The sequence below is a fragment of the Lissotriton helveticus genome, chromosome 10 (assembly GCF_964261635.1).
Source record: "Lissotriton helveticus chromosome 10, aLisHel1.1, whole genome shotgun sequence".
NCBI lineage: Eukaryota > Metazoa > Chordata > Amphibia > Caudata > Salamandridae > Lissotriton > Lissotriton helveticus.
Window position 1 is genome coordinate 1,189,792,803 of NC_136071.1, and position 23,171 is coordinate 1,189,815,973.

At 52.0% G+C, this 23,171-nt stretch overlaps 1 protein-coding gene across 1 annotated transcript in view; it reads left to right on the forward strand.

Moving 5' to 3' along the window:
* The window catches only part of SCRN1 (secernin 1), an 88,905-nt gene that overhangs the window by 42,539 nt on the left and 23,195 nt on the right, over window positions 1-23,171 (forward strand). Inside the window, exon 6 of the mRNA XM_078664470.1 lies at window positions 20,931-21,096. Coding sequence (XP_078520596.1) covers window positions 20,931-21,096 — 166 coding nt within the window. The remainder of the gene's footprint in view (window positions 1-20,930; window positions 21,097-23,171) is intronic.

The window sequence follows — 23,171 nt, forward strand, 5'->3', positions numbered from 1 at the left end:
TACTGGATCGACCAGCACGTCTTTCAGTGCACGTTTCTCTTATATACAGGGAGTGAACAAAGTCAAAAGCGGCCTCTCTCAAGTAAGTACCTGTGAAGTGATAACACTGTGTGTGCCTTTGGTTCCCCTCCATTGCGGATGTATGACATTACAACGCATGCTTTTACCACGCATGCCTTTACAACGCTGTTTTTACAACGCATGCCTTTACAACGCATAGTGCTTTGGGGCGCTGGATAGTGAATTGTTTAATTTACTATTCCAACTCCAGTCCCCGTGGATAGTAGGGAAGGTGTTGGATAGTAAATTAAACCTATTCCCTATCCTAGAGCGCCCCCCAGCGCAATGCGTTGTAATGGTTTGCGTTGTAAAAGTTGCGCCGTAAAGGCACTGCGTGGTAAAAGTTGCGTTGTAAAGGATGTTTCCCCTCCATTGCATATGCATTTAGTTGTGAGGTTCCTGACAGCTCCCAGCCAAGGATACGTCAACAAAAGAAGGACTGATGGCCCCTTATATTCGCCCTTTGTTTTGGGCCCAGCTGGAATTTAAAATAACAAACGTCCCTCCCAAAGCAGACAACGTGCAGGGGCTGCTAAATGCGCCCCATTGTCTGGAAATTACACCGGGCCAGTTCAGCTTATTTCTGTGGGTCCCAACTTCTTGGCAGGGGGGACGGCGTTCACCCTGTGAAAATAGTGGGTGGACACGTCTATGTGCACGCACCCCCGACTTGTGCCCTGCTCCTTCTGCAGTAGCTTTGCAGCTGGCACCCCCCGGGTGTCCCTGTCTTACGTGAATCTTGTTCAGCCGAAGATGCCACAGAAAGGAAGGGCGACCGTGCTGAGCTTTGAGGAAAAAGTCCCTCCTTTCTGTTGAAACCCTGTTCAATGGTGGCAAAACCTGGGTCAGGTTTTCAGAGGGTCTGCCCATACCAACGGCTCTTGAGAGGGTATTTACAGGGCTTTAAGTGGGCCGGGTCTCACCGGTGCTGAGCACCGGCAGTTTTTTTTAAAGCGGGCCTCAAAACGGATCAGGAGCAGCAACATTGCCGTGGTGTCACCAGGGTTTAAGTGGAAGCTTTTTCAATATTATATACAAGCCATAGTTGCTGGTGATTTATCTTATGCAACTAACAACCAGTGACGAAGCCAATAGTCCTGACTTGTAGGTATGATGTTACTTGTTGTATCATATATCTGGATACAATGACGGAAACGGAAAAGTCGGGGGCACACTGTGCTAAGCACAGATGTATAGCTTAAGTGTCTTAAGCCACACCCTTAATTACATTGGCCACTCCCCTTTGAGGGGCCCCCAGTTTTTTCATCCCATTTTAAGCCTTGGGCAGGGGCGGATTGGCACTGCGGGCACTCGGGCATGGGCCGAAGGGCCGGTGTCTCAGTGCACTCTGTGGGCCGGTTTTTCCCCCATACCAGTCCACAGAGAGCACTGACAGGGAGAGGAAAGCAGCTTCAGCCAGTGTTCCTGTTTTAATCTCCCCATCAGGATGATCTCCCCCTTCCCATAAGCCCGTAGAGGGAGACCAAATCGACGGGGGAGAGCATCTAGTTAGCCAAAAGCTGTATTTGTAAGCTCCCCTCTGAGTAGGGGGAGACCAAACCAATGGGGGAGATCATCTAGTTAAAACGTGATAATAAGTTGTGGCCTCTCCTTGACCCCCTGCCCTGCCTAGGAATCACTGCTGATGGTGGTCTGGGGAGGGGTGATTGTGTGCCGGATTCGGCCTCCCAGGGGGCCAGGTGTTGCTCAGGCCTATGAGCCATTTTCACCTGGCCCCCTAGGGCCCACGCAGCCCAGAAACAGTGTTTACATTAACAGCCCTACATTCAGGGCATAGTGGGGAGGAAGAAAGGGTCCCACTATGGGGGCCAGGTGATGCAGGGAACTGCACCATCTTCACCTTAGCCCCCCCAGCCCCATGGATGGCCCAGAAGCTATGTTTTTGCTTTAGACCCTCTCCTGCCACCCATTGCCCGGAGGCACTGAAGGGCTGGGCAGGGCTGAGTAATTTACAAATAGCGGGGGCCTTGCTGTTTTCAGATGGCCCTGCGCTGGAGGGCTGAGGAATAATTTGGTAATAGAAAGTGTTCTGGCTGTTTTTCAGGTGCTCAGCTTGTAGGACATTGTCACCTAGGCCCTGTGTCCTTCCCAAGAACAATATCCTCCCACTTACATTCCTTGTGTGTTTCATGAAAGGGCATGGCCGCAAATGTGGGCCACGCCCGTGAATGTGGGCCACGCCTCTTGAATGTGGGCCACGCCTCTTGAATGTGGGCCACGCCTCTTGAATGTGGGCCACGCCTCTTGAATGTGGGCCACGCCTCTTGAATGTGGGCCACGCCTCTTGAATGTGGGCCACTTTTTTCGTCAGTGCCCGGGCCACATTGTGATCCCAATCCGACCCTGGCCTTGGGTATTAAGCAGCAGTAGGCCCAAGACGGCAGTTCTGTGTGGCATCAGCACTGGGCGACTCTCTCTCTGTTGTCCAGTGGTGGAGAAAAAAACAAATCACACAACACGTCAGAGGAGAAAGTCTCTTTTAGCTGTGGTCTGTAGCTCTGTATACAACTCCTACAGAACTCAGCCCCCCCCCCCCCGTACTCCTTGCAGTCGGGGCAGATGCTGCGCTGCGCCTGCTCGCTCAGTGTGGGGTCCACTGTTCACAAAGCCCTGACTGTGGCACGGGTGTGTGCCAGGTGCCCAGCACAAGGGGCCCTGTGTGCGCCCTGAAAGAGGCCATTGTATGAATGGGCAGACTGTTCAGACTCAGAGACATGAAAGGAGGCTTCCTTCTCGCAGACTCGCGTGACTGTTGACATTCCGTGGATGTGCGCGTGCACGAGCCTGGGGCGCGAGGCTGGCCTCTGTGGGGCACCAGCGTGACCACAGTTAGTATGAGATACATCATGACCTCACCCGCGGTCAGACATGATGGAAGCAAGCATATTCATTCATGCAGGGGGTTTGTAGAAGGCCTCTCGGCTGCTTCAAGGCGCTTTGACAGTGACAGTGTGAACATGCGGAAACAACCAACAGAAGAACCCAAAACACACACTGAGAGTTCAGCGAAGATTGCGTGCATCAGGGAAGTGCGCAAGCCGATGACTTCGAGGCGCTACTTACTACTGTTTATGTAAAGTACCGCAGAAGAGGCAGCCGCTTTGCCAATGCTCCGGCCTACAACAGCTTAGAGAAGCACTATGCAGTCACCCGCTTTATAATGGTGGCCATTGCCACTGCCTTCTGGGAGCCACAGGCCTCCTGACGTCATGCTTAGTTCACTTTAATATAAAGTAGATAGCAGCGTCATAGGAAGCCGTGGCCCCTGGTACAAGCAAGGAAAGATACTGAATGGACTGCTGTTGAGCTAGTAAGATACAGCAATTATCAGGGCTCAATGGCCCCTCAGGCCTCTGGGCCCCGGCGCCGCTGCACCGTCTGCACTAATGGGAGCCACGCCTCTGAAGTAGAATGTCTGAATGTTTGACAAGATTATGTCCTTTTTTCCTAATTCATTGAGCTGTTGAAAAAACATTAAACCTCCATTTCCAGGGAATAAAAATGAATTAAAATACAGTCCGTATCAAGTCAGTGGGGGTCGAGCGATGGTTAAACGTGCCTTCTTCCTACCCCCCATTGTGCAGCCGGCACGCCGTCCTCCTGCAGGCAGCACCAGACTTACCCCTGTTTGTCAGATGTGTTTTCTAATTATTATCCGTCTGTATTTTTATTAGATTCTAGCAGATCGTGTACAGATGAATAAAGTGTTTTCCTCCAAAGCAGCACTTGCACAAATTAGGGGGAAAAGTACCTTTTGTAATTCCTCTAATTCTCTAACAAACTGCGCGCTCGCGCGGATTGAATGCTCGCGCCCAAATTCACCTGCGCGCTGCCCTTTACTCGTCCGCACACAGCTTGCGCTCGGAGCCCAGATGCGCGGGGCGCGCAACCTCCGCGCATCCCTCATTCATTCACAAAGGCTTGCACCGGCGCACTTCCTACTGTAGGGCTTCAGGCTGTAGGGTGTGCAGTGGTGTTGGAAATATTGCTCCCCTACATCGAGGACAATAGTAGCTGAGTCCAGGTGTGCTATCACCTTTACCATGAATGAAGGATGCGCACGTGCAGCGCGGTGCGTGCATCAACCCTCACCTGTGCACCTGGTCCTGGGTCCTTGAGATGCTACTCCCTCTATGGAGCAGTGCGCGGACGAGGATTGGGGGGGCCTGAGCCTGTTGTTACCTCTGCTTACTAAGTGCATGGCCGCGTTGTGCTGCCCACAGGCGCGGCCTTAGACATGTGCCATCTGTGCACCTACACAGGGCCACCAAACCCCAGGCGCCGCCACGCCAATATACATCCTTAATATAATAATCCTTTGAGGATGGATACATATTTGCTTGGCGGCCCCTGGCGGTGATTTGGCGGCCTCTGGCTCTGTTCCACTTCCAAACACCATGAACCCCCTGTAGAGAGCCACCCGGGCTCTCACCTACAATGTATCATTGCAAGCACGCACGCACACGCAGCCTTGGGGCGGGCTCGCCCTTAGGTATAAATTAAACAAGCGGAAGACCGCTCGGGGTCTTTCCGGCTAACCAGCAATTAGTGTCTGTGTACGTTAATAGTCTGCTGCCCCCGTGGTAGGCCTTACCGTCTACCCTCCACATTGGCGACGAGGCCGGCTCTCTTCCCACGTGTGCCCGGTGCATCCGGCCGGCTGCACTGCTTGCCTCCTGCTGCGGTGCCCACCCGTTCTGGTGTGCCGGTTCCCCTCCTGACGAGGCCCGCCCACGCGTCTCCCGTGAGGGAGCGCCTTCAGCTGGCGGGACTCGTGGAGCCGGCGCGCTGCTTCAGTCTCCTGCGGGTGAGTGTGTCGTCTGCCCCGCCTGCGCGGCCCCGCCTCGCATCCTCTCGCAAGCCTGCGCGGAGGAAGTGCGCCTGCCGGCCGCGGGTGCTCCCCGGCTCCCTGACACCGCACCACGTGTCTGCTGCCTGCGGAGGATCCGCTTTCACTCCCGGCGGAGGCGCGCATGCAGCGCCCCTACCGAGGGACACGCTGAGCGCGGCACCACGCCCCTCCCGCTCCGCTCCTCACAGCACGCCGGCCGCCTATGAGCACAGCTGCATCAAGCATTGGCGATTGCAAGACCTGCTGCAGGGCATCTAGCACAACAAAGCAAGAATGGAATCTTGGGGGAAGTGAACCATCCAAACGGCACCATCCATCAAGCATTGACAATTGCAAGAACTTTTGCAGGGCACATAGCGCGTCACAGCGAGCAAGGGCTCTTGCGAGACACCAGCCACCGTCAAGGGCTCCAAGTGCTCCACACACATCGCGTCTGCGCCCCCCTGCGCCCTGTGCCTTGACCCCGTCCACACGACACCCACATCCGGAAAGCACCTGCACGGCCTGCGTGACGCCACGCCATGAGCCAGAACGGGACCGGGGCAACCCAAGACGGGGCTGGCCAGCCCCCCCAGCAGGCGATCCAGCCGCCACCAGTCGTGCCCGCAGCTCAACCACAGGCTCAAGCTCAAGCTGGAGCGTTGGCCCCAGTGGGTCCCCCCACGCCTGCGCCTTACGCGCATCAGCACGCCGGCGCAGCACCAATCCCGCCGTTCAGCGAATCTGCGGACCCAGCGACGGCAGCCATCCGCTGGAAAGCATGGGTCGGTCGCCTCAATCTTTACTTCAAGGGCACGAGGGAAACCGACGGAACGGTAAAGAGGTCGCTCCTCATCCTATATGGGGGGCAAGAGATTTATGATCTGTTTGAGTCACTCCCTAACACCGGGCCTGAGGACAACTACGATGCCGCTGTCGCGGCCCTCAACGCGCATTTTGATCCTCAGCTTAACAATGACTTTGAAAAGTTCAAGTTCAAACGTGCATGGCAGACGGACTCCGAGTCGGTCGACATGTACTACACTCGACTCCGACGGCTTGCAAGCACGTGTCCGTTCACCAATCCTCGTGACGAAATCAGGGATCAGATCATAGTTGGCTGCAAGTCAAAGCTACTGAGGAAGCTGATACTCAGGCAACCAGGAATCACTCTCGACGAGATCCTCATCCTGGCTAGATCGCATGAACTGTCCGATGCCCGCGCAGAGGAGATGGAGGTGGCGCTGCGCACCCCGGTGATCGCCCCGTCGGCGGCGAGGGCACCGACCATCAAAGAGGAACGAGTGGATGCGGTCCACAGACGCTTCCCGCCTGCCAGGCCGCGAGGTGGCCCGCCAAGAGGCAGTCAGTGCGGGTATTGCGGTGAAGACCACCCTGCCACAGCCACGTGTGGCGCCAAAGGCAAGACGTGCCTCAAGTGCGGACGTCTGAATCATTTTGCCGCCGTCTGTCGGGGAGGGAAGTTCCGATCAGCAGGCCCGCGCGCCAGAGCAGTAACACAGCGTGTCCGACAGCTGTCTCTCGACCAGGAGAGGCCCCCTCCCGACACAGAGGCACAAGACCGCCGGCCCAGGTACGAAGACGATGAAGACGACGAAGTGTATGTCATCTCCTACGTGAGCCGTGCATCCACGAAAAGACGGCCGCCTCCCATGTGTTCCGTCTCAGTTGACGGGACGAGTGTCAACGCGCTGATCGATACAGGGGCGTCCGTGAATGTTATGGACTCGGACCAGTACGAGCGCATGTCCCCGAAACCAACGTTGGCACCATCCGCGGCACGCATCTACACCTATGGAGGGACGGAACCCATGCCCCTTCGTGGAGTGATCCAAACCACCGTTGTCAACGGGGAGTACTCCACAGTGACCAAGTTCCATATTACCGAGGGCAAGAAAGGCACCCTCCTGAGCTGCCACACTGCAGAGGACCTGGGACTGGTGTTCTTCGCCAACCAAGTGCACCAGGCTCATGCAGACTTCATGCTAAAAGACTTTCCGGAACTGTTCAAAGGCCTCGGCAAGCTCAAAGGAAAGAAGTTTAAGCTGCACATCGACGCGACCGTGAAACCCGTTGCTCTCAGGCACCGGCGAGTGCCTTTCAACCTCAGGCCTCAAGTGGAGGAAGAACTTCGCAAACTTGAAGAATTGGGGGTAATCGAGAAGGTGTCGGGCCCGACGCCCTGGGTCTCGCCCCTGGTGGTCGCCCCCAAGCCGAAGCAGCCGGGAGCCATACGTTTGTGCGTGGACATGAGGCTCCCCAACACCGCTGTCAAGCGTGAACGGCACATCACCCCTACTATGGATGACATCATAGCTGACCTCAACGGGGCGAAGTGGTTCACAAAGTTGGACCTCAACTCAGGATATCACCAGCTTGAGTTAGAGCCGGCTAGCAGATACATCACCACCTTTTCGACGCACGTGGGGCTGCGTCGCTACACCCGGCTCAGCTTTGGTGTCTCTTCGGCAGCCGAAGTTTTTCAAAACGCCATTCGCGAGGTGCTATCCGGCCTACGAGGGGTGATCAACCTGAGTGATGACATCCTGGTGTACTCCACAACCCTCGAGGAACACCATGCCAACTTGAGAGCGACCCTGCAAAGACTCTCCGACAGCGGCCTGACCTTGCACCGAGCCAAATGTGCGTTCTATCAAGAATCAGTGGATTTCTTTGGATACACATTCACGAGGGAAGGCCTAAAAGTGGATCCCAAGAAGGCGGAAGCCATCAAAGCAGCCAGCACCCCACGGAGTCAAACTGAAGTCCGCAGCTTCCTGGGCATGGCCACGTACTGCGGCCGGTTCATCCCGAACCTCGCTGCCATTGCGGAGCCCCTCCGAGCCCTCACCCGTGCTGATCAGAAGTGGGAATGGACCGCCGCCGCTAACAAAGCGTTCCAGACCATCAAGACCAGCCTTTTGGACAACACCACCATGGCCTACTTCCAGCCCCGCAGGCGGACCGAATTGATAGTAGATGCCAGTCCAGTTGGGTTAGGGGCCGTGCTGCTGCAAGAGTACGGGCCTGAAGAGTGGAAACCGGTTGCCTATGCCAGCAAGGCCCTGTCGGACACTGAGACCAGGTACGCCCAAATTGAGAGAGAAGCCCTGGCCATCAAATGGGCGTGCCAGCATTTTCACCTCTACCTCTGCGGACAGGAATTCACAGTGGTCACCGACCACAAACCCCTTCTGCCTCTCTTTGCGGGGACATCACGACTGGCTCCCCCGCGCATCGAACGGTGGGCTGTCCAGCTGCAGGGCTACCGGTTCAAGGTGGTGTTCAGACCGGGAGCACACAATCCCGCCGACTACCTGTCGCGGCATCCTGACGTCGTCCCGCCACCGTCCCTCGCCGATGATGGAGAAGAAGTGGAGGAGATCGTACACATGATCACCCAAGCATCGTGCCCTGAGAACATGACGCTCAAGGAAATTGGCGACGCCACGGCGGCGGATGAGACCCTAGTGAAAGTCCGGCAGGCCCTTGAAGGAAATCGCTGGGCCCATTTTCTCGACGGCGCCTCCAGCCTCAGGCCGGAAGTGAGTCATGCCAGGCAGCAGTTGTGGCAAGTACGCAGTGAACTAAGCATCGGAGATGAGGGAGTGGTGCTACGCGGACATCTCATCGTCATGCCCGAAGGTCTTCAGCAACGAGCACTGAGCCTGGCTCACGTAGGGCACCAAGGTATGGCCAAGACCAAGGCCCGTTTAAGGAGTAAAGTGTGGTTTCCCGCGATGGACAGCCAGGTGGAAGCCATGATACGGTCCTGCCACGCATGCACGATCACTGGCGGGGAGCCCGCCCCAGCACCCGTGCTCACGGAAGAAGCACCCCAGACCCCCTGGGCTCAACTCAGCATTGACTTTGGCAGCTTCCCGGACGGCCGGCACATGCTGGTGCTGGTCGATTCGTTCTCAAAATTCCCAATCGTGGAGGTCATTGCGTCCACTGCATTCCCGCAGGTAAAGAAGATCTTAAACCGGGTGTTCGCCACGATGGGGCTCCCCGAAGAAATCAAGTCCGACAACGGACCGCCCTTTCAAGGGAGAGAGTTCCAGGCCTACCTGGAAGCTCTCCGGATCAAGCATCGGAAAATCACACCCCTGTGGCCCCAAGCTAATGGGGAAGTCGAGAGGCTGATGCGAACATTAAATAGAGCACTCAGGATAGCCGTGGACAACGGTGAAGACCTGGAGACTGCCCTGGACCAATTCCTTGGAGCCTACCGGCAGACGCCCCACTCGACGACCAAGTGTGCTCCCTCCCATGTACTGTTCAAGCGAGCTCCGAGGGACGGCATCCCCACTGCGAGCACGTGGGTGCCGGAAGAGAGGGACGCTGAGGCCATACAAGCCCGACGCCAAGCCACGAACATTAAAGCAAGTGTGCACCGTCACGCCAAAGAACCGGCCCTCCGACAGGGGGATGCGGTCATTGTCAAGGATCGCCATCCAGGGTGGAAGTTTCGGACTCCCTTTGAGCCCGAAGTGTGGATAGTGGAACGAGTGCAAGGGACCATGATTACAGCGAGAAGAGACGGCCAAGCCGTGACGAGAAATGTCTCGTGCTTCAGGAAGATAACCGACACCATCGATGAGCCTCGGAGAGCAGAGAGAATGGAACCTGGAGACCCAGAAGACGTGGACTTCGACAACTCTCCTGGTCCAGCGCCTACTCCGCCAAGAGATGGCACTCCGCCAAGGCCAATGCCACCAGGCCCTGATGTCGGGCGGAGTCAGCCAAGGGTCGAAGATGTAAGCGAAGGTCCGAGGACAACTCCGGCTGGGGTTGTCGAACTACCTCGGACCCAGGATCGTCGCTATAACTTGCGGCCCAATCCGAGGCCGAGTCAACGGTTGCTGGACTTTGCCTGGTCATCTCCCTGAACCCGAGCATCAGAAAGTGCCTGCTGAAAAAGGACTAAAATCAAGGAGGGATGTAGAGAGCCACCCGGGCTCTCACCTACAATGTATCATTGCAAGCACGCACGCACACGCAGCCTTGGGGCGGGCTCGCCCTTAGGTATAAATTAAACAAGCGGAAGACCGCTCGGGGTCTTTCCGGCTAACCAGCAATTAGTGTCTGTGTACGTTATTAGTCTGCTGCCCACGTGGTAGGCCTTACCGTCTACCCTCCACACCCCCGTCTTCACTGGCCTCCGCGCTCCGCCCCGCCCGGACCCCCTCCTCCGGGGCCCCCTACCTACGCTCCCTGCCCAGGCCCGCCATGAGCCTAGAGCCGCCCCTGCTGCCCACCTGTCCTGATGCCCGCCTGGTCTGCCCCATTCTGGACTGGTCACTTCTCCACTGCAGTTGCACAGCCATCTGGTGGCCGTGGCTCTGCCTCCCTCTAGCGGTGCTCTATGGTACCGTGGCGTGGCTGGCTGGAGGGCTTCATGGCGATCCAAATTGTAATGCAGGTGCGTAAAGTTAGTGATGTGCGAACAAGCCGGGCACCGTCTCCTACACCAATCCGCTGCAGAGAACTGTTTCCCACTTAAGTGGCTGTGGTGCCCCCTGGCGCTGCTTTGCCCAGTGGAGTTAAGTGAGGCAACCTTCGTAACTCCTGGAGTGGTCTTCTCCTGCGCCTAGAATGGCCCTGATTTGAGGGCCGTAACTCCACCAGCCCGGCTCTTTTTGGGTCACTTGCGCATCCCTGGTGCTGTGCCCATCAGGGACTCTTCCGACTGCGCACAAACCCCCGCGCCAGCACTCGCCATTGTTGTGAAATAATTATACGCCCTATCACCATAAAGCCTTAAAGACTATTGTATTAGGACAGGGTTGCAAAACAGTTAGTCAACCTCAACCAACATTGGCATAGCGCCAAAAACATCTTGATACCTCATCCCCTTCTTCTTCGCGCTACAATTCTCACCTCGCACCAAGCTTTCACCACAGCGCGCCCCATACCTTGCCTCACTCACTGACCTCCTTCCACCCCCAGTCTCTCTCTCACTTCCCTACCCAACATCCTCTAAAGATGCCTCCTTGTCCTGTGCCAAGAACCACGCACACCGCCTTCCTTCGCCTGTGCTCCCCTGATCTCCTACAGAGGGGTGGACACCCCCGTATCTGAATCTCCACCCCCAAACTACTGCTGACAACCCTGTAACCTGTCCTAGTATGGCATTCACTGGTGAAAAACAGCCCCCAAAACTCCCCCAAATGTTGTAGGGTGGGAGGGTGGTCTCTTCTTTTACCCTCCCTCCTGCTGGTCACGAAGTCAGAAAGATGCAGTCAAGCCCTGTGTGACTCCTAAATCCCGCCCCTTCCCCCTAAGCCTACCTATCCCCTGCCCTAGCCTGACCCACCTCACAAATATCCCCAGGGGTGACCGCCCGTCATGCTGCACAGCTCATGGAATGCCATCCAGCCTTTCCATGTGTTGTCCGCTCTGTTCTCGGTGGAAACCATGGGCCACAAGGTTTGAAAAAGACTTAGGGCCAGATGTAGGTAGGATTGATTTACCGATTCATAATTACCGAATTTTACCGATTCGGTAATTATGAATCGGTAAATCAAAGGGGTGGGTATGTAGGTATTCCAGATGTGCTGGAATACCGAATCGGAGAAAATCGGTGTTTACCGATTCGGTAAATACCGATCGGTAATGCCCATTCATTCCTGTGGGCTTTGAAGCCCATAGGAATGAATGGGCAGTACCGATTCGGTATTTACCGAATCGGTAAATACCTAATTACACAAGGGTGCAGGGGGTGTCACTTTGACACCCTCTGGCCCCCCCAAAAGAGGCTTGGGTGCCATGTGGCAGGCATACCTGCCCTAAGGGCAGGTCTGCCTGTCATATGGCATAGGTGTGCATGCACACATGTGCATGCACACCGGAATCGGTATTTTACCATCAAATTGGATTTGATGGTAAAATACCGATTCGGTAAGGCTTGTAGGACTCAGAAGAGTCCCACCTACATATCAAATTTACCGAATCGGTAAAAATACCGATTCGGAATTTTACAGAATCGGTAAATTTACCGATCGGTAAATTTACCGATTCTGTAAAATTGAGTGCCCTACATATTATTTCTGAAATACCGGTCGGTAACGGCCGAAAATACTGATTTTCGGCCGTTACCAACCGACCTACATCTGGCCCTTGGTGCCTTATTTATGAGTTGTGTTGCTTCGCGGCAACAAAGCAGCAATGCAACACTTCTCAGTGCGCCGTCCTCCTTGCGACACCATGGATGCTCTGTATTAACAGATTGGGGAACCGTGTATGGCGTATCATGTCACAAGGAGTTATAGATACGCCAGCATTTCTGATGTATCCGTAGGCGAAAAAGTGACGCATTGCTGGGGTATGTCTAAAAATAGACGCAACTCCAGCAATGTGTCCTTTCACATGCCCCATGTGAAAGGGCCTGCGTCACCCTTACACCTGCCATGAGCCAGGTGTAAGGTTTTGATGCAATGGCATCCTAGAAGTGGCACACTGACATCTTACAGATTTCAATGCGCCACTTTGACGAGACTTTTTGTGGGGGAACGCCCACCCTGCATACATTATACCTGATGCAGGTAAAATGTAGCGCAAGGGTTTATGAAGTAACACATCTGTCTACATGCATCACTTCGTAAATATAACGCAATGTGGTGCATTATGTACGCCACCAGAGTGTCACAAAAAGTGATGCAACGGCGGCGTGAATGTGACGCATAGATTCATAAATAAGTCTCTTAATTGCAGCAAAAGAGAGTGGACCAGCAACAATCAGCTCTCTTTTACTTCATCTAGTCCAAGATGTTTCTCCCCCTTTCACACATTGGCTAAGATAATGACTCACCCGCTGCATTGTCCACAATAAATCTGCGATTTAGCACCAGGCAATCCCTGATTATGAGCGCTTTGCCCTGCGTTTGGCGCAGCAAGGCTGAGCAGGTACCTGGGCGCACTTTACGCTCCCCTCCATGCCAAGTTACAGCAGAGCATCTGCGGAGAGGGCTGGTGATAACAGGTATCTTAATTGGGTTTTGTAGAGCGCGTAGTAACCCGTGAGTATCCCAGCGCTGAAACCACGACACTCGAAGAGGGGAGAGCCCGGGAAAAAAGGAAGTATTACGGGAAAAGGTGAGATTTCAGCATTTTCCTAAAGCGGAGGTGATCAGGTTCCGTCCTTAGTTTACGGGGGAGGGAGTTCCAGATGTTGGCCGTGTTCACGGAGAATCGGCGGCCGCCTGTGCGAGCCTTTTTTACTCTGTGAACTGTGATGAGGTGTTCGTGATCTGAACGGAGGGGTCTGGTGGCTTTGTAGGGCGTGATGAAGTTTTTGAGAATGGGGGGACCTTTGTCCTGTAGGAGTTTGTGGGCTAGGCAAAGAGCTTTGAACTTGACTCTTTCTCTGACTGGGAGCCAGTGAAGGAGCTTCAGAGCTGGTTTAGCTGAGGATCTGGCCTGGGTGTTGGTAAGAAGCCGGGCTGCGGAGTTCTGGATACTTTGCAGTTTGTTCAAGGTGGATTCGGGGGCTCCTAGGTAGATGGCGTTGCTGTACTCCAGCCGAGATAGGATGAGTCCTTGGATAAGCAATTTGCGCGAAAGGGTGGGGAGCAGGGGAAGGATTTTTCTTACTGATCTGAGTAGACCGAAGCAAATGCCCGCTGTTTTTTTGCCTGGGTTTTAAAGGACAGGTCTCCCTCCAACCAGATTCCCAGGCTCTTGACCTCGGTCTTGGGGGCCGGGGGTTCACCCAGGCAGGGAGGCCAGACATTGGGAGGGAGGGAGAGCCCTTTTTGACCAAGTATGAACCCTCAGATACTCTTGCACCGCAATGACGGAACCATGAAAGTTCCTCTGTTTACACCTGTGACTCTCCAAAGGGTGGTGCTTTCGAGCAGCCAAGGTTTACTCCAGGAGGTGACACAGCGTCCGGGTCTCAGAGACTGTGGGACACAGGTATTCAGACTCCATTTCACGAATGTCTAATCAGACCTACCACCGTCTTTTAAAAAAAGAGTACATTTATGCATTTACACGTAGGGAAAGAAGGGAGTAGGAAGACAAACCCCCAGAGGATACGAACTCTTGTGACGCAGGCCTACAACTCTAAAATCAATTAACTTTTCGGTAGAAAGATGCTTTAAACAAATTACCGGAGGCCTTCTGGCCAGTATTAACCTTGGAAACAGGTTTGTGCGCCCCACCTACCTTTGGGACTCTTCAGGTCCAGCTCTTCAGTTGTTACTGGGTTTAGACACTGGGACAGACATGCCACTGAGACCTTCAGAGTATCAGTCTTGCTGTGAACTGAGGTGGTGAAGTGAACTACAGAACGATGTTGGATTCAACCCAGATCTGTGACTGGGGGTGAGTGAATGAAAAGTGTCAGCGCTCCATCCATCATCTCCTTGTGTTTACTTTGTGCACCCTAAGTTGGCAGGGTATGCCCAGACGTGGGTCCCTTGCTCACTTTGCCAATGGAATCAAGCTAGCCTGGATGATGAAGGGCGTTACCCAGTAACTGGTCCCAGGATGCTTGTTTCTGGTTCAGGAAAGACCTGGCTTGGGAGTTCAGGCTGGACTGTTCCCATGAGGCACAGGGTCAAGACTGATTTGCATATGGTTGGGTACGAACTGAGGCGGCAAAGTGAGCTAAAGAACGATGATGGATTCAACCCAGATCCATGACAAGGGTGAATGTCTGGAAAGTTTCAGCTCTCTGTCCATCATCTCCTTGTGTTTGCTTTGCTGGGATCTTCCCTGCAACCAATGGTGTAAGATAAGGCACCTGAGTGGGTTTGACAAGTTATTGCCAAAATGCAAAGTCTCCCACGACCAGTGAATGTGTACCCACCCAAGTCACTGGTGAGGATTTCAGAGAGATAAGGACTCTTTAGAATATTCTGGTTTTATGGTAAAGAGGCTACCGGGAGTCGGGGATCTGACATAATAGGTGCACTTCAGAGTGAGGTCACAGAGGGACTCATACCAGACCCCCAATGTTAGTGTTTTTTCAATGGGTAGTGGTGGAACCTCCAAGGCCAATTTCTTGAAACTGCCCAGTTGTTGTCAACAATTTGGGTTGGCATTACTCCGATGGTATTGTAGCATATCACCGGGGAAACTGGGATTTACAGTTAGGGTCTATTTGCAAATTCAGGGCCCGATTTATTATAGTATTGCGTTGTCCTTGCATCACGCATGGTGTCACGAGGGCAACGCAATACTATAATCAGATTTAACAAACAACACTGCACTGTGAAGGCGTTCCATGGGTGAAGCCTGGGAGTTCCCACCCATTTTGGTATTTTGATGCATTTCGAGATTTACAATCACTGGTGGACCTGGGATTTGTCATAATGCTACACCTTCCCATGAGAGGTGGAACGAGGAGAAATATCTTTAATTCCCCTTGTTGTTTCCTCTAAGTGCGCTGCACTCTGCAGAACACATAGAAAGAAGGAACAGCCTGAGAGGATTGTTTTTGTGAAGCACGAAAAGAATCCTGTCTGCAACGCAGGCACCTTTGAACCATACTGGAAGGGTGCCTGCGTAATATGCACTCGCGGGCAGATTTCCAATAACGGGCGCATCCCTGCATATCAACAGAGATGCGCCAGTTATTGTGCCCCGCGGCTCCGCCACCCTGGATGCGCCGCATTGCAAATGGCAAATATTTGCCTATGCCTCCAAATTTTTCAATTACACACTGATTCAGGTAAGGATAAACCACAATTTATTAGTTTACCCAGACATTGATTTCTGTCTTTCAATTGTTGCTTAGTTTACAAAAACATTTTTCATTTTACAAAAACAGACCTAAGACCACTATCGACCTCATGTCTTAGCCATATACAATTTGGGAAAACAATTTGTGCATATGTACAGTGAAAAAGAAACAAATGATTGACGTTTTTACAAAAATGACTTTTACCATAAGTGCACATTCATGGCATGGACGAATTAACCATACACATTGTGAGTGATATGTGACTTTTTACAATAAAACGATCACAAACATAGGGAGAAAAAGAGAAAAAATATATTTCTAAACAAGATCAACTCCCAAGACCTGAACCCAATGAAATCACTTTTGTTCAGGAAGATTGCCCATTTTTACATCAGTATCTGTGCCGCGGGGTTTGGACTTCAATGTTCCTGACCCCTTGGCAATTGTGCCGGTGTCTTGAAACTAATTGAGTTGTAGGCTCGTTTGGATCATTGTGAATAACTCCGCGATTGTACAATCACAGCGTGCCGGGTTGCAGTGAGTTCTGCAAGCGGAGTTTCCCACACACAATCACGATTGTAAAAGCAAGACAAATAGGAGACCAACCGATAGTGGTAAAGAATTCCTCCCGCCATCGCGGAGTTATTCACAATGATGCAAACGAGCCTACAACTCGATTAGTTTCAAGACACCGGCACAATTGCCAAGGGGTCAGGAACATTGAAGTCCAAACCCCGCGGCACAGACGATATTTCATTATCACAGGAGCAACTTTGGGCAGTAATAATACAAGTTCCCATGGACTAGAATCACACCGCCCTGAGGAGAATCCTGCAAGTCACTAAACAGGATTCGAAACGCGTCGGCACCCCCTTTTTTTGACCTTTTGGTCATCGATACTGATGTAAAAATGGGCAATCTTCCTGAACAAAAGTGATTTCATTGGGTTCAGGTCTTGGGAGTTGATCTTGTTTAGAAATATATTTTTTCTCTTTTTCTCCCTATGTTTGTGATCGTTTTATTGTAAAAAGTCACATATCACTCACAATGTGTATGGTTAATTCGTCCATGCCATGAATGTGCACTTATGGTAAAAGTCATTTTTGTAAAAACGTCAATCATTTGTTTCTTTTTCACTGTACATATGCACAAATTGTTTTCCCAAATTGTATATGGCTAAGACATGAGGTCGATAGTGGTCTTAGGTCTGTTTTTGTAAAATGAAAAATGTTTTTGTAAACTAAGCAACAATTGAAAGACAGAAATCAATGTCTGGGTAAACTAATAAATTGTGGTTTATCCTTACCTGAATCAGTGTGTAATTGAAAAATTTGGAGGCATAGGCAAATATTTGTTATTTACAATTTTGTGGTCCTGCCTACCCTCCATCCCATCGGACCCAGCCACCCTTGTTTTTTCGCATTGTAAATGCGGCGCACCATGGGGCAAAAACAGCACAGATGTGTGATGCATCTGTGCCGTAAAGGCGCCGCATTGCTGGAGTTGCGTTGCAAGCGCGACGCAGCTCCAGCAATGCTCTGGGGGGCCCTATCTGTACAATGCTGCATCAATCCTTATGCCTGCTTCAAGCAGGCGCAGGATTTTGACGCAGCATGGGCTCAAAAGTGACTGAGTGAAATCTTGTATATTTCACTCAGCCACTTTTAGGAGGCGTTCCTGTGCTGGAAAGCCCCCACCCCCTGCGCAGGAACGCCTACTTCTGGCGCAGGGCTTTACAACGTGACGCATCTCCCAGATGCGCCACATTGTAAATACCCCGCACCATGGCGCAACAGTGGCGTAAAAGAGGTGCAAGGGGCTTGTAAATGTGCCCCTCAGTGTGCAGCGCAGGCAAAGAGTAGGAATTTCTGCTCTCTCTGTTTCACACAGCGTTGCTTGAAAGATTAATGAATACATAACGCTCAACCCATATAGACTAGAAGTAAAAAATTCCAGTACAAGACACCTGAGGACGCAGCAGTCTGACACCACTTGAAGTCCTGCAGTTCCTTCCGCCTCTAAGATGGAGCAGCTGCTCCTGGTCGCTGCTGCCATCAGACAGCAAGGCTTCCAGAGCTCCTGGGCAGCTCATGTCCTTGACTTGTCCTGCAGGCTGGCTTCAGCCACTGGACCTTGCTCCAGAGTCTCCCAGGTTAGAAGATGCCCCCATGCACAGCGTGAGGTACAGTTACCTCTGCTTTCAAGACCATTATTGAATTTTCCCAAAAACCAAGCTTGTCCCCGGCTGTGAGCGTGAGCAGACACTCGGGTTCTCAGGTCCTCCTCATCACCTCTGTGTGCTGGTACATCCAGCCGGCTTTTGATGTTCAGGAGAAGGCAAGCTTATTTATCCTACATTAAGGGGCAAGGAGACAGTTTTAGGAAGCGTGGGCCGGTCACAGACCAGGCTACCTCCGCCTCTGATATGGTCCTGAAGGCTGGGGAGACAGCATCTTGGGTCTTCTCCTGCTTGAAGGAAGTGACCCGATTAGGGCCAGCTGGGTCACTCACGACCACCTCTTCGCCTTCCCAATAAAAGGATCAACCCTCCCCTATCCTCTTCAATCTCTACCTTGAACCACTTGCAGATGTATTACGTTCAGCAAATGTCTCCTACCATATGTATGCTGACAACACCCAGCTCTACATCAAAGCCTCCTTTCTCGAGGATATTCTCTCCCTGAATGAGGCCCTGAAATCAACCGTCCACTGGCTCACCTCCAATCAACTCAAGCTCAATGCCAAGAAAACTGAATTTCTCTTAATTACCCCTCCAAAAACCAATCCCGAGATGCAGACATGGATCAAGGCTATCACAGCCCTAGACTGCCCACCGACCATCGTGGACTCAGCTAAATCTCTGGGAATAACCCTTGACTGCAAGCTGAACATGCGGGACCACATTAACTCAATGGCCAAATCGGCCAGATTCCACTTGAGCTACCTCTGGAAACTGAAACCCTTCCTTGACACCACCGACCTAAAAAGTGCGGTCCAAGCACTAGTACTCTCTAGACTGGAATATGGCCGCTCCACCCTCTCTGGTTTACCCAAGATCTCCCTGGCACCCTTGAGAGCCTGTCTTAATGCTGCCGCCAGACTGCTTACTAGCTCCAAAAAAAGCATTGAACTGGCTTCCTCTCGAGGCCAGAATACAACTCAAACTGGCCTGCATTACTCACAAGGCCTTATACTCAAACTCCCCTGCTTATCTTGCATAGAAACTGGTGGTATCTGGCGGAATCAGAAACTCCCGGTCCGCCAGAGACCTCTTACTCCAACCTGCACATTTCTGAAAAAGAAAAAAACTTTAACCGGGCTTTCTCTGGATCCGCCCCAAGAACATGGAACTCTCTCCCGCCAGCCATCAGAAGAATCCCCTCTTTGGCACGTTTCAAAAAGGAGGCCAAAACCTTCCTTATGGGCAAATTCCTCACCTAAATGCTGCCTCCTACCAACACATAGACTCTGAGTAACCACTGACTAGCGACTTCATCTGGCTACCACGCTACCCCGTCAGGAAATCGGGGGCGCTACATGGAGCTATTTAAATGTAAACTGTATATATTTTGTCCTCTACCTTTAATGTTTTCCTTGCCTAATGTGTTCACATGTAAAGCGCTCTGACACCCTAACGGGTCAAGTTTGCGCTCTATAAAACAATAAACAAACAAACAAACAAACATGAAGATTCGGTCAGACAGTAGAGAATACAAACCAAGTAGTTTATTGGTAATACGCTGCAGCGGAGCCCAGTCTGACCTGTCTCCTGAGATGACTGCAGAGGGACTGAACCCCACTCACACGGAAACACAAAATATATATTTACAACACCTCTGAAGTCCCACCCAAAGTGGAATATTCCAGCTCAGGCCACGGTGCACAAAGAAGGCAAACAAGGATTAGCCATGGCACAGGACTGGGTACATTCTATCTCGACCCCAAGGCCACTCGGCCGGTGCCTACCATTCTAAGATGTGGGAACGGGTCTATCTAACAGCAAAGGTATGCAACAATAGATAGTACATTCATTTGTGCAGCAAAGTTTCAGTCTTGAGAAGTACAAGCTGGAGGCGTAGAGGCAGCCTTTCTGCTGAGGCAAGCATTATATGACAGGAGCTCGATCTCAGTTACAAAACAAGATGGCGCCAAGAAAGATGGCGACATGAATGCTAACTTAACACGGAACAGAATATGAGCATTGCAAAGGGAACACTTCAAATCTGTGCATTACGGGAATAACATTTCAAATCCAACAATACGTTTGCAGAGCTGGAACTGGGCTGGAAACAAATGTTCAAGGGATGGGAATTTGGCGAGTGAGGAATATAACCCTCTTGTTGAGGGAGTGTCTGTCTGTAGGCAGCACTCATCTCTGAGCAGAGGGAAGGGAGCCCCGGTATCTGTTGGCGGGCCTGCCCGGAGCTGGACAGGTCATTCTGTCACCCTCAGTCTCTGAGGGAAAGTGCCTGTGGGACAGCGGAATATCAGGAGTCACACGCCCTCATCGAGGACAAGGCAGTATGGCGTGCTGCCGCCATTTTATGCAGCAAATCGTCATGTACAAGGTTTCCTGATCACATGACACATGTAACATGCTACAGGCACAGACCACGCTCTGTGGGGGATGATAAAGGGGCCTAGATACAGGGGTCTGAGGGGGGAACGGGGAGGAGCTGGGAGGTAGAAAGGAGGGCAGATGAACCCTACTGCAGGGTCTGGAGAATGACGTCACAGCTCTTCAGGATGATTGTATGAGCCCCAGGGCGTGTAACTATGTCCATGCTATATTTTAAAAATCCAAAAGAAATAGTTGTTGTGTTACACCCATTTTTTAATACTGAATGTCTGCTGAGTTACATCTGTGAAAGGAACGATGCCCAGCAGAGGTGGTCATGGTGGCTGCCCCTGTCGGTCAGTTATCCTGGGTACCTCAGCGGGCGCGCATCCTTGTCTCTGTAGACGTGGCCACTTGACTGGAGCTAAAGGTGTGTGAGGTTCTGCCACCCAATCATCGCTGTCTTCCAAATAACAAACCCGCCAAATTTGCATAAAACTGCAACACATGCTATCCTGAAAATAGCAGATGACTGAAATTACAGTAATGCTGGATTGCAAAATATTTTGCGGAAATGTATTAGAACAGTCTCCTGTTTTTATGAGTTCAACTTATCTTTCTAGTCCACCATCTTCCAATATGGAAGACGCCTTGGATGTGAAACACGAGTAGTTCGAACACTGCCTGTTGTTGGATGCGGTCCAACAACAACTACCTAACAATCTGCTTCTCTTTGGCAACTGCAGGACCCTTCACAGTGCAGACCATGATCGACCTGTTGCGGGGCGACAGCGCCATGCCCTGTGCAGATTCCCAACCCTTCGTCGTCGCCGGCAGCATGGTGTCGGTCTTACCCCGGAGCGGGCCGGCTCCCTGCATCCACTTCTTCACGGGCACGCCGGACCCCAAGAGGTGAGTGTTGTGGGGGCTACAAGAGACGGTCTTGTTGTATGTGTCTCCCCTATGGTAGGTGCGGTGGCGATTGAGTGCTGCATGTTGTAGGGTGTAAGTGAGGGTAGGAGTTAAGGTGTGTCTCTCTCTCTCACACTTCATCAGGGCACAAGTCCTAAAAAAAGAAGTGGGGGGATGCTGTCACCGGAAGTGACGTCACAACAGGAAGTGACGTCACGAAAGGTGGCTTGTACCATCGGGCTCATTGCCTCCCCTCGCTCACCACTTAGGTGCGATTGCATCTAAGAAGCCAGCGCGTGTGCAGCGTGCTGTGAGCTGCTATCTCGTCCCAGAGAGGCCAAAGAGTGAAGTCCAGCTGTTTGGCAGGGCGTACAGCGTCCACCCTGTAAAATAAGTGGGGGGACGCCGTCCACCAGCGTGGTACCCCGACTCGAGCCCTGCACTTCATCATCCACCACACTGCTACACGCTGCATCCCATAACCCGATAACTGTACCTCGGTGGTCATCACGCACAACATGGAAACATTGTGTACACAGGATCAGAACAAAGACAACAACTTCCAACCACACTCACTACAGGGTGTAGCATGCCACCCATGTAGGCAAGTGCTTCAGCACCCCACACAAGGATAGTAAGCACTATATAAATACTGCAATACAATACCGTGCATAGCAAGGCATGAAGAAGTGGTGGGGGGGCGGGGAGTATAGTGGCACATCTTTTAAGTCTCCCTCTCACAAGTACAACATGGAATTACAAGCAGAGAGATGTTGTGTTAGTAAAGCAGTGTGTAGAGCACAAGAGTGGCCAGTCCAGGTTCCAGGCTGTTTCATGGTCTTTGCTTTGTGTGTGGTGCCTCTTTCTATGACATTTCTTCTATGAGGGACTGAGCGTTCCCAAACGGTAGGGAGACGGTGGCAGTGTCTCCCAGACCCGCTGTTCGCCTGATGTGCAAGTGAGACGCTAGACTGTTTATGTATCCTGATTGCGAGGGCTGCGAGGAGTAAGGAAACACTTTTAATCTTTTGGCATTTTAAATACATCTGACGATTGATTTTGGAATCGGTCAGTTTAGGATTGATTAATAATCCTTATTTTTAAACTTACATCTATTTTGTACATATAATCCCTACCACTCTCCCCCGCATTGCCTAGGCTCGATATTACAGCCTGCCCGCCCCGGTCCGACTCGGCAATTATAGCCGTAGAGCGGAGGGCGGACAGGCAAGAGCCAGGCATACTAAAAGCTACACTTCCGCTAGTGCGGAGGTCAGCGCTCTAGGCGTCACCATCATCGGGGCTATTTAGCCACGCCCTATTGTCAAGCGCGCAGCGGTTGCGCGCAGAGGGCGCCTTCGAGCGCACCTAAGAAGCGCCGAAGAAAAGCCCGTCTGCGCCCGTTCGCGACAGGACGGGACATAGGGACATGGCGCCAACATCTGATGCCCCTGAGACTCAGGTAAAACCTCTCATCTCTTACACTAAAGATAAACTTTTAAGCTTAGCCTCGAGCACCATTGCTAAATGTTCATCCGATGCCTGGCCGAATTGTGAGGGTCCTTTTTCCTGCATAAATTGCCGATATCAAGCTACTCATGTCAGCCCAATAACAGATTGCTTACGTGATATCGCCACTACAGATGTAATTGGCCATCCCTATCAGCGATCTTCCCTGTCCAACGAAGTGCATACATCTAATGTTAATTCTGCCACTGATAACACTCATTTGGAACTAAAGTGTTTTTTATTAAATGTTCGCTCCCTACCTAAACATTATTTACATTTATGGGATCTAATAAATACAGACAAACCGGATATCTGTTTCCTCACCGAGACCTGGCTTAAACCACACACCATCCCTGCAATTATGCTAGGAGTTCCTGTGGGATATAAGATTCTGCACTTAGACCGAATTTCCAAAGTTGGAGGTGGTGTGGCTGTGGTCTATGAGGAAAGCTTAAAAGTATCAATTTTTGACCAGCAGCGCTCGGCTCAGATGGAAATAATGATATTCAGATTCTCCCTTTCCCAGAAATCACAATGGAAAGGAGCACTGGTTTATCGCCCCCCGG